General features: G+C 45.4%; 1 protein-coding gene across 1 annotated transcript in view; it reads left to right on the top strand.

The window, feature by feature from the left end:
- BORA (BORA aurora kinase A activator) overlaps nt 1-17044 on the top strand; it is a 338798-nt gene that overhangs the window by 244317 nt on the left and 77437 nt on the right. The window contains exons 10-11 of the mRNA XM_086934892.1: nt 9391-9980; nt 14979-15110. Of these exons, the coding sequence (XP_086791018.1) occupies nt 9391-9980; nt 14979-15110 (722 nt within the window). The remainder of the gene's footprint in view (nt 1-9390; nt 9981-14978; nt 15111-17044) is intronic.

The following is a 17044-nucleotide window of genomic DNA, read 5'->3' as shown; positions in this document are numbered from 1 at the left end:
TGAAAACGCCGCCAAACAATTCTACTCCAGATTAGAAAAATAGCCAATATTTTATAAACAAAAGACCAAAATGATACAAATCCAACATACATGAATCGAGATACAAATTTTCAAAGATTGAATGGAGTTCTAGCACTTAGAAACACACAAGCTCTAACTGGGGCTAAAACGACTTGCTTGTTGAAGTTGTGTCTCAAAGTTCAGTGCCTACTGCGATGGAGCGCGAGCCGGTTAAGGAGTCGTACAGACACTGGTTACAGTACTTTGGAAACTATGACTAAAAGACGTTGCGGGCGGCAAGGAGGTGAGGCGTAGTGGGTGCCAGTGCAGCATTGGTTCCTTACTGTGTGCAGGTAATTTAGCATGTTGGTGTTCCGAACGTTGCAAGGCACGAGCAGGTGATGCAGCGAGGAGACTGTTCTGCAGGTGATGTGGGGCCGATTACGTGTCCAGCCATGCTGCCTCGATTTTTGCAGTGTTGCAGTCACACAACTGGGCTACCGGTGTAGTGACTAAGTCAGGTGCCACGGACTTCGGTAGCGTGGTACTAAGAACGCCTTATGTGGCGGTTCTTCAGAGGCACTGCAGCAGTGTTGGAGCCAGTGTTGCAATTTGCGGTCATTGCGTTGAGCTGGGACCAGGGCTCTGCTGCAGGCAGTGGTGTAGTGTCGAAGAGCGGTGCCGGTTCTGAAGTCACACTCTGTCGATGTTCTGGTTTCTTCTTGAACACAGCACACTCACATCCAAGGGCCCAGGAACTGGATTTGGCACCACTTGGCAGAGTAGGGTTCTCGGCAGAAAAGCCGAGAAGCTGCAGGTGAAGCCTTTGATGGTCCTGAGACTTCCAACAGGAGGCAAGCTCAACTTAAGCCCTTGGAGTAACTTGGAAAGCAGGCTGTAGAAAGCAAATTCCAATCCTTTCACTCCCAGGACAGAAGGAGCAGGCCAGCACAGCAAAGCAAGCAGCAAAGTGTCAGTTCCTCCGGACAGCAACAACTTTTCTTCCTGGCAGAATGTCCTTAATCCAGTTTGACGCGTTTAGCAGTTTTTCAATACCAGGACTTGTAAAACACAACAGTAAATCTCCTACTTTTAAAATATACTGCACCCCACCCATGTGGCTACCTTGGGCCTTCCTTAAAAAGGTTTGGGCCTGGCAAATGGTTGCACATGCCAGGTCCAAATGGCAGTTTAAAACTACACACACAAACACTGCAGTGGCAGGCCTGAGATGCGCTTGCAGGGCTACTCGTGTGAGTGGCACAATCTGTGCTGCAGGCCCACTAGTAGCATTTGACTTGCAGGCCCTAGGCACACCTGGTGCACTGTACTAAGTACTTACTAGTAAATCCTATAGGCCAGTCGTGGAGAAACCAAATACCATTACATTTTAGACCGGAATCAGTTGCACTTGAACACTTATCAACAGTGGTAAAGTGCCCAGAGTCCTAAAGCCAGCTAAAACGAAATCTAGCACACATTCAAAAACAGGAGCTCGGAGTCAAAAAGACATGGGCAACAACACCAACAGATGCCAGGTCTAACAATTTCAAATTTAGAATAGTTACTGCTGAACTCTGTGTTGTCTAGATTCATACTCTCACCAAATAGCCTGTACGTTTTCCTAATATGGGCAAGCCATTCCACAGCAAAAATTATCGATGGCCTGGCAATCCCCGATGGGTTGGCTGTATTCGAGGTTGCTTCTATTTTGGGCCACAATGAGTGCCCTAGCAGTTTTGGTCGGGATTATCTTAATTTAATAGTACCCTCCAGAAAGTTCAATCCCAGTGCCCAATAACTGTTTTAAGATGCACTACTCTGTGAAACCGCAAGTATTCTCAAGAAGGCATTCTCGCCCTTCTGAGTGACCCGACGGTCTATGAATCTTAAAATCTAGCCCCATAATTAACAACCGAAGCGCATTTGCAACTGTAGTTTAAGCACATCTCTTAAAGGTTTAGAGGCCAGTTTATGTGCACATCTGAACACTACCATAGTCTTTTTGGAGAAGTGTTTCTTTCTGCTTCTCAGGTGTACCCAATTTCCATAGATATCTATTTGAATGCCGAGATATGAAAAACCGGAGAGATAATTTATTTGTACTCCATTAATTGTGTGTAAGCATGTCCACAGTCACTGTATGCGATTTAATTATTCACTTTTAAGAGCGAAGTGATCGAGGAGTTGTGTAAACCCATCTGGAATATTTGACGGACGTTTGCTGCTCGCGCCATTATAACACCATAGTCTGTTTTAAATGTAGTGGAATTGGGCCGCTACTTACTCAAGGCAGATCTTTTCCTTTTGAGTTTAAGTTGTCTAGATCGTTGATGTAAAGTGTACTTAAAAAGGCAGAAAGTACACAATCTTGTCTGTCTCCCTTTTTAATCCGAAATGGCCCTTTTTAATCTGAAATGGGCTGGTATATTCCACCATGGCTATAATGGACACTAGCAGTAGTATTTGAATACGGTTGATTTATGATTGTTTCTTCAACCCACAATGCATTCAGGTTAGCATGCTTTACGCAGTGAAATGCACTGTTAACCCCTTCCATACTCATGACGAGCTCAGCTCGTCATGAGGCACAGTTGAGCTATGCTGATGACGAGCTGAGCTCGTCATGACACCAGCAAAATGGCAATTTCCAGCACAGGGGAAAAATAACCACAGCAGCGATGTGGTTAAGGTCCATGAAGGCATAGTGCAAAAATCCTTTTAGTCCTGGTGTATTTCTAGTTAGCAGGTTCAGATTTAAATTTTGTTCCATGATACAGAGCCCTTTCTTAAAACATTATTGTATATCTGATAGTATACAATTTTCTTCTGTCTGTTTCCAGTCTTTCTAAAAGGATTGAACTCCGCACCTTAACAGATGAACCTTGAAGGGAAATGTGTCAATAACGTGGGATAAGCCTAATTTCCCTTCTCAAAAATAGGGACTATACTTGGGATCAGTTTGTCAGCAACTCTTCCCCCTCATTAGTCCTAAGGACTCGTGCAAGAATCTGTGCCCACAGGTCTGTTACTTATAAAGACATGCACTGGGACGCCGGCACTGCCCTGACTCATTCCATGGGACAATTTTGTTAATCGGTGCATAAACCTCACTCAAATCCAAAAATAATAGAATCCTTTTTTGAATCCTTAGGCACGTGGCTAAGGTATTGGTTAGTGACTCTTTCAGTGGGTCAAATATATTTTTGAAACCACATAATTCAGCAGGTATCAGGCAGTCAATGGAGGGCACTAGGTCTTACCTTATATAAAATTTAAAAACAAATGCAGAATTAAGTTTTCCAGAACTGCTTCATCTTGCTATCCTTGATTAGGTTCTGCCAGGGTTCTCTGATTCAGCTTTTCTAGTTTGTACCGCCTGTTTATATCTAAGAGGACAACTTTGTATTTCTATTTCAGACCCCCCAGGATTTTGCCGCCTTGGGTGGCAAATTGTGTGACTAGAAAATCCAAAATTTGCAGACCAAAACCGCAAAATTCACGGTATTTTTGCAGTCTGCAAAAAATGTCTGCCACAAAAATACTACAAGGCCTGTGTGTATGGTCACTGCTGGAGACTGTGCTATATCACAATCTGTAACCTTTCAGACTCTCCAGCAGCACAGTGCATTGAATTGGAGGATGTCTGATGCCAAGGAGAGCAGATTAAAATATGAACCCTCTTTCTGTCGTCAGACAACCTGCGTTCATTTCCATTTGAAGGGCAGCAGGGGCCAGGGGTAATGGGGCAGCAGTGGGGTATATAAAGCTATTAGCTTTGTAAATGACAATGCCTTTTATTTGTTTTTCTAATTAGCACATAAATAAAAGGCCTTGTCATTTCCAATGCCAATAGCTCAAACTCTTGTAAATGCGAGACAAATTTGATTGCAAAAAGCAACCGCTATTGTCCCAGGCTACTTGGAAAGTGAAAGCTCGCATGGCGCACTGAATGTTGCAGAAAAAGCATGCTGAGCCTGCAGTAGGAGAAACTCATGAAAGAAAAATGTACTTACAGACTAAAACAAGCATTTACAATGCAATGGTCTCGGCATTGTTAAAGTTAGAGCTATTGGCATTGCTCATGACATTATTTTTGTTTGTTTTTGTTTTTAAAACATAAATAAATGGCATTGTCATTTGCAATGCCAATAGCTTAATCTCTTGCAAATGCAAGATCTATTGCATTTGCACCCACACACAGAGCCACACACACAGAGCCACACACACAGAGCCACCCTCAGAGCCACCCACACAGCCACCCGCACACACACAGAGCCACCCGCACACACACAGAGCCACCCGCACACACACAGAGCCACCCGCACACACACAGAGCCACCCGCACACACACAGAGCCACCCGCACACACACAGAGCCACCCGCACACACAGAGCCACCCACCCACACACAGAGCCACCCACACACACACACAACTAATAGTTGCAGTGATACACATTTACAGAAAATAGACTTTGCCTGCATTCTTCATCTATTTAGCCCCAGAGGCAAATCAAACATCAAAATAGGTTAAACCTTCTCTTACACCCGACACAGTTCCAATACACCATGACACACAGATTGCTGTCACAGAACATCCAATAAATGTATTCCTTTGTATTCAGATTCTCATTTTGCTCTACCCCAACATAGCATTTTAGACATCCTGACAGCACCAAGCTCTCAACAGAGCACCAAACGAATGTAATTGGCACATTCTTCTCTTCACAGGATTATTCACCATATAACTGCTACCCTCCAGCATTTAAGCCATACAACTAGTAGGGTTTGGGATTAGTGGACAAGATGTAGGGAGAACGAGATTGAGTAGAAGCTGCTGTCTGTGGCACTAAGAAGTAGTTCTTTGTGGGACGTGGGAAGGTGTGTGTTCTGATGCTGTTGCTGGATAGTAACTTACCTTCGCGGTGACAGGTGCCCCCCCCCCCCCCTCCCGCTGGGTTCCTGCTAGGGCAGGTACCACGTCGCCTGCGTTGGTGGCTCCGAGGAGGTAAGTGACCGGCGGCGGCAGAGGGGTGTCTGCCTATCACTCTGCGGGTGTCCAGCTGACAGGAGGAGCTCCGTGACAGGGTCCTAGTGTTCGCCTCGTGGCTGGAGGCGCCTCTGAGGATGAGCGGGCGGTGCTCTGTTGCTGGCTGGATACAGAGGCAGGTCGGTAGGCGTGTGTAGGTAGTTTCAGCAGATGTTGGGCTCAAGCCGGTTTTTCTGATATTTCAGCACCCCCAGCCAAATCAAAACCCAGAAACGATAAACTGTGATTAATGGCAGAAACTGCTCCCACGTGTGTTCTTATTATGTCTTGTTGGCCATCGTAGTGGGGAAAGCGTGGGGATTGCTAGGTGAGTGCTGTGATCCACCCTTCCCACCCCACCCCCGCCGCCTTGCTCCAAGCCGTGCCGTTGCTGGCCAGCACGCCCAGAGCCCTGCTGGGTGAGGCCACCATGGGGGAACTACTGCCGTGGTGCAGCGTGGAGCAGGCGGGTATAGGGGGGGCTGGCCGGAACCCTATCCCAAACGCCAAGGCCAACGGCTGGCAATTCACTCTCGGCACCCTGGCTCTAGCAGGTAGCGCTACCGGTCTAAAGAGTACATTGGCCCGGTTGCAGTAATTTTGCTCTGGAAGGGGCCGCCGAACGAGAGTGGCGGATGTTTTGGGGGAATACCACCCGTCCCACACACGCAGGTGAGGGATGTGCGTCATTGATCTGACCCTCACGCAGGCCACCCCAAGACAGAGATACATAGTGAACCTCATGGGGATTGGGCCGGGGTCACCTGCCTTTGTAGCGCGTTGCAGTTAGCTTCCCCAGGGCCCCGTTAGCGAGACTAGGTTGCAACGCCTCCACACACCCGGACCACACAGCCCCTGAGGTTTCTTCTCCTCGCTTTACCCTCCAGCCCATCTGGGTCCTCCTTGACCGGGCTCGTGCGGTGGCAGACTCGCGGCGCACCCACGCGGTGTGATGTGCGGGTATGCTTTCACCGGCTCCGGGAGGGGGGGGTTGGGTGGCGTGGCTGCCCAGGGGTGTAAAGGCACACCGTACGCTGTTGGTGTTCGAGTGAGGGAAGAGTCTAGGGCTCCTCTAGCACCATCCTTCCCGAACGCGGGCTGAAGGCAGGCATATGGATCCGATCTGTAGGGGTGGGAGCGGGGTCAAGAGAAGGGGCGCGGGATTGCAAGCACGGGGGCGTCAGCCATGGGGGGGGGGGCAGATATTCACAGCGGATTAGATTACAAGCCTCTGAGAATACAACGGCCGACCTAATCAGCGGGAGGAGGGCGGAAACCGAGACGGACAGCGGGAGAGAGGGGGGGCGGAAAAAAGGCACGGCGGGGGAAGAATAGAACGGGCCGACCTAATCAGCGGGAGGAGGGCGGGAACAAACACAGGCAGCGGGAGGGGGCCGGGAAAAAGACACGGCGGGGAAGAATAGAACGGGCCGACCTAATCAGCGGGAGGAGGGCGGAAACAGAGACTGACAGCGGGAGGGGGGCGGGAAAAAGACAGCGGTAAACGAGGACAGCAGCCTACCTCACCTTAAGGAGACTTAAAATGGCGGCCACAAGCTTTTGAAATTTTTCGGAATTGGGGGCGTGGTTTGCAGTCCTGAGTGACGGACGACGTCACAGGGCTAAAGAATGCAAAAAATCACGCCCCCAAATCCGAAAAGACGGGGCTTCTTTGGAGGGATGGCTCTCTCCTCCAATGGCTGGCCTCCATTTAGGAAGCCAGCCAATGGTGGAGAGACAGGACGGAGGCGGGACCTTCTGCGCTACTAAGACTCATTAAATCTCCGGCCTAAGACTGCGCAAGCGCAGCCTTTTAGGCCTTCGACCTAAAAAGAAGTACTGGGTAACAACCGAAGTTAAAGGGTCAGTCCTCATGGGAGGGTACAAATGAAGACCAGGCAGTACTAAGACGTGACTAAAAAGCCTATTAACGAATCAGAAGCCAGTGTTTATGAAGGACAATGACAAATATGGGTGGGGAGTGGGCAAGCTTCTATTCCCTTCTCCAATACAGCGTGTTTGCAGACCAGCGCATGCACTGCCAAGGCTGGACCTAAAAAAGAGACCTGGGGAGGTTAGGGGTTAACAGGAGACAAGAGAGGAGTGCAGTGTAGGGTGTGGGGCAGTAAAGCTTTTCAACATCCTGCACAATTATGTGGGACCCAAGGTCCCACATAATTGTATTGTGATCACTCATGCAGATCTCCATTACAGAGTAACCAGAAACTCTACAAGTTAAATTGAATGAAATCAACATAGTCAATAAAACTTGTCCCCACTCTGCCATTAAAATGTGGACTAGGGTACTCTGAAGTACTACATAGGTCTCCTTCAAAATTAAAATGATCTTTTATGAATAAGACATTTAATGCATCCTCAAACGAGTTAAGAACAAAATGCGCGTGTTCCTACCCCTTCACGTGTCTGTGTTGAGTGTATTATTCAGCCTCGTAGGAAGTGGTTCCAAACGAACACAAAAACAGCAAGTGTACATTAATTATGGCTCTGAAGGAGCTCTACCATTAGTGCTCTCCGGCGCAGAGTATCAGCTATACCCATTTATATGGTCTTTCTCTTGTAAGAGAATCCCAAGTTTGTGCCACACACTCGTTTTGGAGGTGAACACTCCCATCACCCCACTATCTACCCCCAAAAGCCCCATTGCCACCAACTCCTCTGCTCATGGATTGCTTGGAGCAGTTTTCCAGCTTGATGCATAGTAAGCAGCACATGGGTCACTCACATGATGTTAGGCGGTCATGTCCTTTGAGTTGTGGACTCTATCACAAGTCTCAGTAAAACTCTGCTAAACCCCTTGTACTGTGGCACAAGCAAAATACAATTCCAGCAATGGATGTCAAGTTCAAGCAGTGCTAACAATTTTAAAGTCAAGAAAACAGCACATCATATTCCTAAACCAATTAATAACTGGCAATGCCAATAGGTTTTTCATTTGCAAGAGTAAGTTATTGGCATTGTAAATGGCAATGTCTTTCACCCATGTGTTTTGTTTTGGAGTCTAGTGAATGTATGTGTTTTAGAGTGCAATTATGTGGGTTGGATTGGAATTGTTAGTTGTGATATTGTGTGGAGTGAATTTGTGTAGTGGAATTATGTGACCTGAATGGAAAGGGGTTGGGGGTCTGTGAAGATTAAGGCAAACTCCGTAGCAGAAACAGAGTGTTAGTGGAACAGAGGAGCTTGGTGGGATGTGGCCTGTCTCTGCCTAAAAAGAAATGTTGAGGGGGGCTAGGGGGAATAGTTTCCTGACCGCCTATTAAACAAGCTCCTTCTGCCGTTTCCAATATCCTGTACTATCCTCATCGTGCTGCAGGGTGCTTTTTTAAAAAGACTGTTACTGGCTTGACTTGTTGCAGCCTACACTGCTGCTGAGGCGAGGAGCATGCAGAGCCTGACCCTGACTCACAGCTGACTAATCCCCTGATGCCTAGTGGGAGCCACGTTTGGGCGATGCAGACTTAGATTGCCGGTGACGCGCTGGGGCCCGGAGACTGGATGCTGTTTGGTACCAAACACTTGTGGGTTCAGTGAAGCCATCATGGTGCTGTGGAACTAGTGTTGTCAAGTTCCCAGCCCATATACTCTCTATGGCTTCTCTGGCCCTTACAATATTATGGAATAGACCCTAATACTGTAGGGGCAGATATGTCCGCACCTGGGATATAGTGCACCCTCTCTTAGGGCTGGGAAGAACGGCTAGAGGGGTGACTTTCCTATATCGTAGCCAGTGCTAGCTGGCCTGGCACACACAATGTGCTATGTCGACTGGGTCATTTTTTCACCTCACAGGGGCAGGCCAGCTGCAGTGGCATGGTCCTAGTGAGGTGGTCCCAGGGTACCCTCTTCAGCCTCCAGGACCTAGCTACCCAGGGTGGGGTCTCACTGGGCAAAAGTACCAATTGTGGACATTTTTTGTAGGGAAAGCAAGGTGGTAATGAAAACCTAGACAGCAGGGACCCTGTACTCTACATTAAGAGTTGTGACAGAAGCCAGGTAAAAAGTGGGGGTATACTGCAACAGAACCCCATTTTCTCAGTCTTCATAAGAATAGATCTCACACCGCCAGGTATGATTTTGAGGGATGGCTAGAGAAAATTCCATAGGTGGGGTTACTGAGTGCATACAGTTTCTTGTGGGAAAGTTCCTGTTAATTTCTACATTGTTTAAACAGAACTGCTAAAACTTGATATTAGGTGTTTATTAAGAACCGTGTGGATAGAGGACTACGGGAGAAAGTAATTGAGAAGTGCATGTGAATGTGTAGATTATTCTTTCTGATACTAACCTTCACATGGTGTTAAATGTGTTTAATTTGTCCTTTTTTAATTTATTGTTTGAAGGCACAGAGCAGAGAAAGCTGACTTTTACATCCCCTGAGGTTTTTTCTGCGTCCAGCTGCAGTTCGAGTTCACTTTCTGGAAGTCCTTTCATTCATGGTTGTTCTCCAATCAGAAGCATATTCCCGGTTAGAGCTATGGCATGTCGCGGATCTGTACAGTATCGCACTAATATCCGCGTGCCTTCAGCACTTTGCTATCGTGAAGAAGCAGACAAGGAGAACTCTTCACCTGGAGAGCCTGGGTCACCTGGTCCTGGAGCAGACTTGCAGCAGTTGCATAATGAAAAAGATTTTAATAGTCACGGACAGCAGGGGATGGAAACCCAGTTTGGCGCAGAAGGGCAATTCGATGATTGTAAACATGGTTCAGTATCACTAGAGAACATTGACGAATTGAAGGATAACAACACTGTGGACATGGTTGACCAAGGCGAGATCGAGGAAGATGCTATTTGGGTTAAGGAGACCGCTGGAAGCGACTGCATGCCAAACTTTATGACTGGGACTCGGTTGAGTGCTGAATCTTCCCACATGTGTCTATCACCACTAGCGGAAAGCAGTGTTATTCCGTGTGAAAGCAGCAGCATTCAGGTAATTTTTGCTTCATTCGTAGATTCATTAACTATTACTTGTGTGCTTAGTAAAGAAGCCTATAAATACATTTACAAAAAGTTTTTCAAAAAAGTATGTATACAGAAGGCCCATCTAAAGGGTTTGCCTCCAGTTAGAGGGTCCTTGCACTGTCTCCGATGAGTCGATTACGAATCTGACCATCATGCATATTTGATCATAAGTCGCCTCTCAGGACAACCAACTTTTCTTGGTATGTTCCTCTCAGAGCGCCGAAATTCGCTTGGTCCAGCTGCACGAATGCCTTACAAGAACTGTATGCATGGTGGACGGAGTTCTGTGAAACTCCCTTCCTTTATATATGCCTGCTGCGTCATCTTGTAGAGGTTTTGAAAACTGCTCTAGACCTGGTTATATTCTCAATCTGTACTACTTGGCCTCTGTGCGTCGTTAGCAGCTCAATCCTAGAGTTATGAAAGTGTACACTATATAAATACAGTAACGAGTACACTAAGAAGAGTAATTATGGAATCTTTAAGAGCAGCGGCATATATAATTAAGGGCAGTGTGTAACACTATTCTCACACAAAGGATAACGTGAATCCCTCCAGCAAAAGCAATATATGAACCGTAATGTTACGTTTTTTAAAGGAACATTAACTGTGTTACGTAGGGCTGTCATTTGTGCAGGCAGCTCCGGTATGTATTTTATATGGGTTGGATGCATGGCATGTATGTTTACTTTTTTCTTTGCAAAACCTGAAAATCTACTTAAACGTACAAGTTCAGGAAAATGGTGTCGTTTTCCAAATACAAAATGGGCACCCTGATGTGCTCGAATTTTGTATAATTACTGAGTTTATCAGCAACTGAATACTGCTTTTCACCTTTCTTTGTGCACATTTTCCACGCCTCTACTTACTTGTCTTTCCCCATCTCTATCCCTTTGCCTAGAACAGCTCATTAAGTCTCACTTTTTTGGTGTATTTTTTCCCATTGTGCTAAAACCGTGAGTTTAGACAGGGAAACATTAATTCTAGTCCTTTCATCCAGTCCTTTTTTATGAAAAATTACGTGGATCAAATTAGCAAATTTCCAGCTTGCAAGTTTAACGGCTACGATGGCTCGAAATTCAAACTCTTTGATGCCCTCCAAACACGTTTTTAAAACGCGAATATCTCACAAACTTCGGGGTGGATGTACATCACATCACAAATAACTTTCTGAGTGAAATTCTGCTTATATGCCAAGTTTGAAATAAATCCTTTGAGCAATTTAGTGCTGCTGAACCATCACTGCAGAGTTGGCTGGCTTCGCAACACTGTAATGTAAAATGAATTCATAAATATATATTATAGAGTTATATATTCACGTAAAATACGTTTGATGTACAGATATGGTTATGAATTGACACTTAAACCAGTCAAATTTACAAGTTGTGATTGGCTCTGCAATCCAGAATTCGCACACGAAAGATGCTCATGACTGCTCATTAACGGTTGCTTTTTTTAAATGGTAGTTTTTTTGATAATATACTACATGTTTGCAGTTATTGCACCCAAACAACCACGCCCCACCATGCATGGCTTTTGGGTGGCCAGACAAAGACTTGGCCTCTTTTTATTGTTCTTAACTTTGGGGTTATCGGCCCTTTTTTGTCTGCAGACCCAGCAAGTGCGCACAAACTCCCTGGGGTCTGCTGATCTTTTCCATCAAGGAGTTACCCACCCCAGAGGCCACAGCCAACTCAATCCCTTCCAGGAGCTCTGCGACAACTTCTCCAACTTCTTCCACAGTAAAATCAAAAAGGTCTAAAATAGACTTCACCAACCTGCCCATCACCAACCAAGGCAACCACGTAACCAACTGAAGAATATTCATAGAAAGACACGACTGCAGTCATGAAAACAGTCCACTTCCGGGCAACTACAGACCCGTACCCCTATCACATCTACAACATAGGAGGGCCCCTTCTCAGCAAAAACCTCCCCCACATCAGTACCTTAATCAAAACTGCCACCTTCCTAAAAGACTGGAAACACACAGCAGTCACAGCCCTCATCAAGAAACCTTCAGCCAACCCCAGTGAACTGAGCAATTTCTGCCCCCTCTCTCTACTCCCATACCTGGGTAAAGTGACAGAAAAAACAATCAACCAACAACTCACTGTACTAGGTGTGGTCGAGTAGGTTATGGAGTTCCAGGTGATCAGTTTTCAAAGCAATCACAGAACAGAGCTGCCATGAATGAGATTCGCACCCTTCTGGAACGAAGAGAAACCTCTGCCCTTATTCTGCTTGACCTCTCGGCTGCATTCAACACCATGTCACACGAGACTCATCAAAAGACTACACAGAAAAGGCCTTCAAGGGCTGCCCCTCAAATGGATATGCTCTTCCCTCACAGGAAGAACTCAGTGAGATACACCCCATACATCAGAACCCAAGTACCTGATCTGTGGAGTTCTACACGGCTCATCTCCCAGCCCTGTTCAACATTTACAAACATCGCTCGTCTACATCAGAACACAGGGCATCTCCATCATCTCTTATGCAGATGATATCCAACTCATCAATGTCCAACAAATCCAGCTCCAGAACCAACTTCAACAAATGCATGTTTAGCAGAGTGGATGCAAACTGATGGAAGTGCTAATATTCTGCAACACAAACTGGGACTCCACCTGGTGGCCACCAGAGTTTGCCACCTTCAAGTCTTACCAAACATGCAAGAAACCAGGGAATCATTAGATGGCAAATTCAGCATGGCAGCTCAGGTAAGCACAGTCCGCTCTTTCTCCTTCTGCTTACTGTACATGTTCTGAAGAATCTCCAAATGGATTCCCAGGAACCCCAGAGGCTTAGTCACTCAATCACTCATGACAAGCAGACTAGACTATCACAATACACTCTCCCTGACTCTTCAAACACATTGTCTACAGACTTCAGGCCATCTAGAACGCTGCAACTAGACTCATCCTAAACCTACATCATCGCACCCACAACACCCCACAACTCCGAGCTTCACTGCCTACCAATGCACAGACGCTGCCAATTCAAACTTCTCACACACACAGGGCTCTGCACAACATAGGAACCGCCGCCTGCACTACCACCAACCCAACAAACACCTGACCTCTGCCTCACCCCACTCTTCCTGAAACTGTAAAAACAGAACTGGAGGCTGTGGTCCCTCCCTCCCCTACTGACAGACCTAAACACATGCTCCAGCACGCGTCTACCCTTTTAGGTGATAACTCCCGCTCTACAAATCCATGTAACATAACATAGCACGCACTCGGTGTTACTCATCACTCTACACACAGCTATTCATTCCAATGCATGCCTCCCACCTGTTTTTATCAGGAACGAGCCTGCAAAAGCAGGCCCTAGTGCATGCGAGGCACTATTGTTTACAAAAAGGTTTGAAGCCCGCCCGTTGCTTACCGTTTGTTGGCTTGCGTGGCATTATTCTTTACAGCCTCGTAATTGGTCACTGCAGGCTTAACACCATTTCTGTTCCTTTCTGTGGAGCAGGGACCAAGCACTGATTGATTCCACTTAATCAGTGCCCATCGCTGCTCCTGACTTGATTGTACTATTTTGTTCTTTTTAACTTCTAGTGCCCTGCAAACAGAAGGCAGCAGACTCAAGGGTGTGAACCCATGTCCACTCCAGTCCACCACACTCTAATTCACTCGCTCCAATGTACCCACCCTATTCTAGTCCGATCGATCCCACTCTAATCCATTCCCTGCATTCTTGTGGACACTGTCCTAATCTCTGGGAAAGCGTCTAGTAAGCCCACATCAGAGTCCTGTTGCATTCTCCAACCACTGCTCTTGCTGCTTAATCATAAATGAAGCACAGTTCGCAGGATAAGAATAAGCTTATGACTTCTCTAGTATATTCCAAGGGATCTCTCGTATTCCTAACACATACGATTTTTCTTATTGGGGTAGAATCATTACACAAAAGGGAACTTGCTAAATGGTGCACTCCTGCAAGGCTACATGGCCTTTTATGTGTCCTCGTATTCCTATGGTACTGACCGTGCAAAGCTCTGAAATGTTACAAGTTTGGAAAGCGGCTTCTGTTCCCACCAATAGGTGCTATTGGTACCCACAGGTTGTGACAAGGAGGCCAGTATAGACTGAATAACGGAGTATCAGTTAACGTAACTATAACCTTGGATTTCGGTTACGATTATTTTGTCAGTAAGAATCTTCGCTCCTAACTCAGGTTTCATCTTCTAATATATGCCTCTTTCCATTGCCCACCAATGTCAACCAGGTCTTTGTTGTTTGATTTAACACTTGTTGATTCCTTTCACAGTTTAATGATCACAATTTGCGTATTTGTAGTGCAGCCAGCATTGACTTGTGAATTGATCTGCAATGTGTATTGCTTTGACCAGTGCATTTTGTAAATGCCTGCAGTGAATAGTTGTGACCATTCGTTCATTCTTGTTAAATTCATTTGGGGAGTAAAGTTCTAAAATGTCTAAAGCGTCTTCAAAAAGCTGATCAGTTGAAGACTACCGGCTCAAGGTTTATTTCACTTGTGGGTTATCTCATCGGAGCATGTTTTTAACTTGCTAGATGCTGCAACTCGTGTCCTTTCTCTGTCTTTCACCAAGCAAGTTTGCTGCCCAGCAACTTCTTTGTGAGAGTGACAAATCAGTTGCTTTGTTTAAGCTGTCGTCCAAGATATTTAGTTGTATCTTTTTAAGAGCAGTTTTTGATGCGTACAAGTCTACATGGCACTCACTGTATGATGCTATGCCGTAGAAGATTTCAGAAGCCACTATCCAAATGGCATTGCCCGGTCCTGTAACTCGCAATTTAGTAATAAAAGAACCGCTGTATGCTTAGCGGAACACTTTGTTCCATTTTCTCGACAACTCTATTTCCAATCATCCGATTGTTTGTTTATAATTATTTATCATTTTAGGTAATGCATTTGGTAATAAGTTGCTTTTTATAATAAACTGTTTAAACCATTATTTTTTTCATTTTAGGTGGACAGCGGTTACAACACACAGGCATGTGCATCAAGTATAATGGATGGGAATGGGTCCGAAAGCAGCTGTAGAGAACATGAAATGAATAACAGTGAACCTCAGAACAAAAGTCGACACTTGAAAACAAAGGTCTGTAAGCTATCACGAATGTTAGTTATTGTATAATGATTTTATCCAGTGGTAAAAATGTCTCAGTGAAAGGATTAATTTGACTGTTAAGTCTTTAATGAACTACCTTGCCATTGTGGGTAGCTTCCATCTTCTGTCTTAAAAACATCTTGTGACTGGACTACTGCAATGTTGTGTACCATGTCTTGATCACTAAGATTTTATTTGTTGCATCTCGTTGTAAACAAAATTCTGTTTGCTCTATATCATGCAGGTTCACAATCTGTGGACGGCTCATAGTCTCTGGACTAAATTCGCTTGCAATCCAGACTAAAATGTGCATATTCATAATGCCATTGAAAGTTTGATTTTGCATTCTTTGACAATGTACTCTAAAGCCAATAATGCCACAAAAGACCATACTCATGGACTGCATGTGTGAATCCCTCTTCAATTCCCCTGCCTGTGCTCTTCAGTACCACTGTTGTGTCCGCCGTCTTGACACTTGTGGGTTTCATGTTGCAACTCTACCATTCTCCATTTGTCCAGGCTTTTAAGACCGTTCAATGGTTTTTCTTCATTTGTTGTGCATAGTTTCTGTCCCAGATATTTTCTTACTTGATAAGATTAAGCTTGTGTCAAAGGGGTCTGGTTTTGACACGTTCACCCAAAAAGAGTATCTTTAGCTGGGTACAAATCATGTGGATCCTCTAAGAATTGTTTCCTGAGGTTCTGTGGACCAGCACAAGAGCAATACCAAGGTATATGCCAGGCATGATCACTGACCATTCCCATGTTGGTGAAGGAGGGTACGACAGGTTGTTACTGCCAACAACTCTTCAAATTGTTCTGCCAGTTCATCAGGGGAAAGCAAACCTGTTCTATTTGGGCCACACAGGCAGCTACTGTTGAGAGGTGTGCAAGGACATTGAAACCGAGAATAACTGGTTACTGCTATGGTTCCATGAGCACACAAGTGAGCATGGGAAGGCTACCAGTGCATGCTCTGTGCTAGGTAATGCACAAACTGTCAAGAAGTTGCTTGGGACAGTGGTCCCGTCTCGCAAAGGGGTGGCGCTCACTCTTATTCACCAAACGTAGCACAGAACATTCCCGCAGTAAATTTGTTTTGTAGAACAGGACTCTATGATTTGATGTGCAAGTAGATAAAAGAACTTATAAAAATCTTTTGCTCTCGTTTACAGTAGAACTGTATATGGGTGATCTAACTGAAAGCCAGTGGAGTTGGTTATTCACCCAGTGTTCTCTGGCTCAGATATCAAGGGGTCTGCCATTCAGTTGAATCCTAATGTTGCAACTAATTTATATTGTGACAGATGTCTGGTTTATCGACTCCTACCATCATTCAGTGCCTCATGGAGGAATCCTTAAAATGATTACAGTTCCTAATATAATTTTGAGGGCATAGCGAGGTGCACTGTTTACCTAATATCCCGGGTAGCATGGTGGTTGCCTTGCTACTAAGCCTATGGAAAAGTGTACTTCCGAGTTGGACCAGCCAGGTGCCTATATTGCGTCTTTTTCCTTAGAGATCCTCATTCTACACTCATTGGCATCCCAATTTCTGTATCAAAGTAGAAAGAATGAAATACGCAAGTGAATTGGAGCGTAAATGGGCAACAGAATGACCTTCACCACCTGCTTTTTCCGGCACATGCTGTGTGGTTCAGATGTTGGACTCTTTTCAAAATGAGAAAAGCAATTTTAGCATAATAACAAAGTTTCGAGATTCCTTAAAAGAAGATCTTTGGATTGAGTATGAAGGTTGAGGGTGGGGAGGGGTTTTTTCAGTGAGTGGCAACAAGACCGGAAAAGGAACACTCACATTGTTGACCTCCTTTTATGCAAGGGGCTTTAACAAATGCAGATTACTACCAGGCACATAATTTGAAATCCAGTTTCGAATAAAGGATGAGCCCTTGAGTGAAGTACTT

This window comes from Lissotriton vulgaris, chromosome 8 (genome assembly GCF_964263255.1).
Source record: "Lissotriton vulgaris chromosome 8, aLisVul1.2, whole genome shotgun sequence".
Lineage (NCBI taxonomy): Eukaryota > Metazoa > Chordata > Amphibia > Caudata > Salamandridae > Lissotriton > Lissotriton vulgaris.
This window is presented reverse-complemented; position numbering and strand designations above follow the sequence as displayed.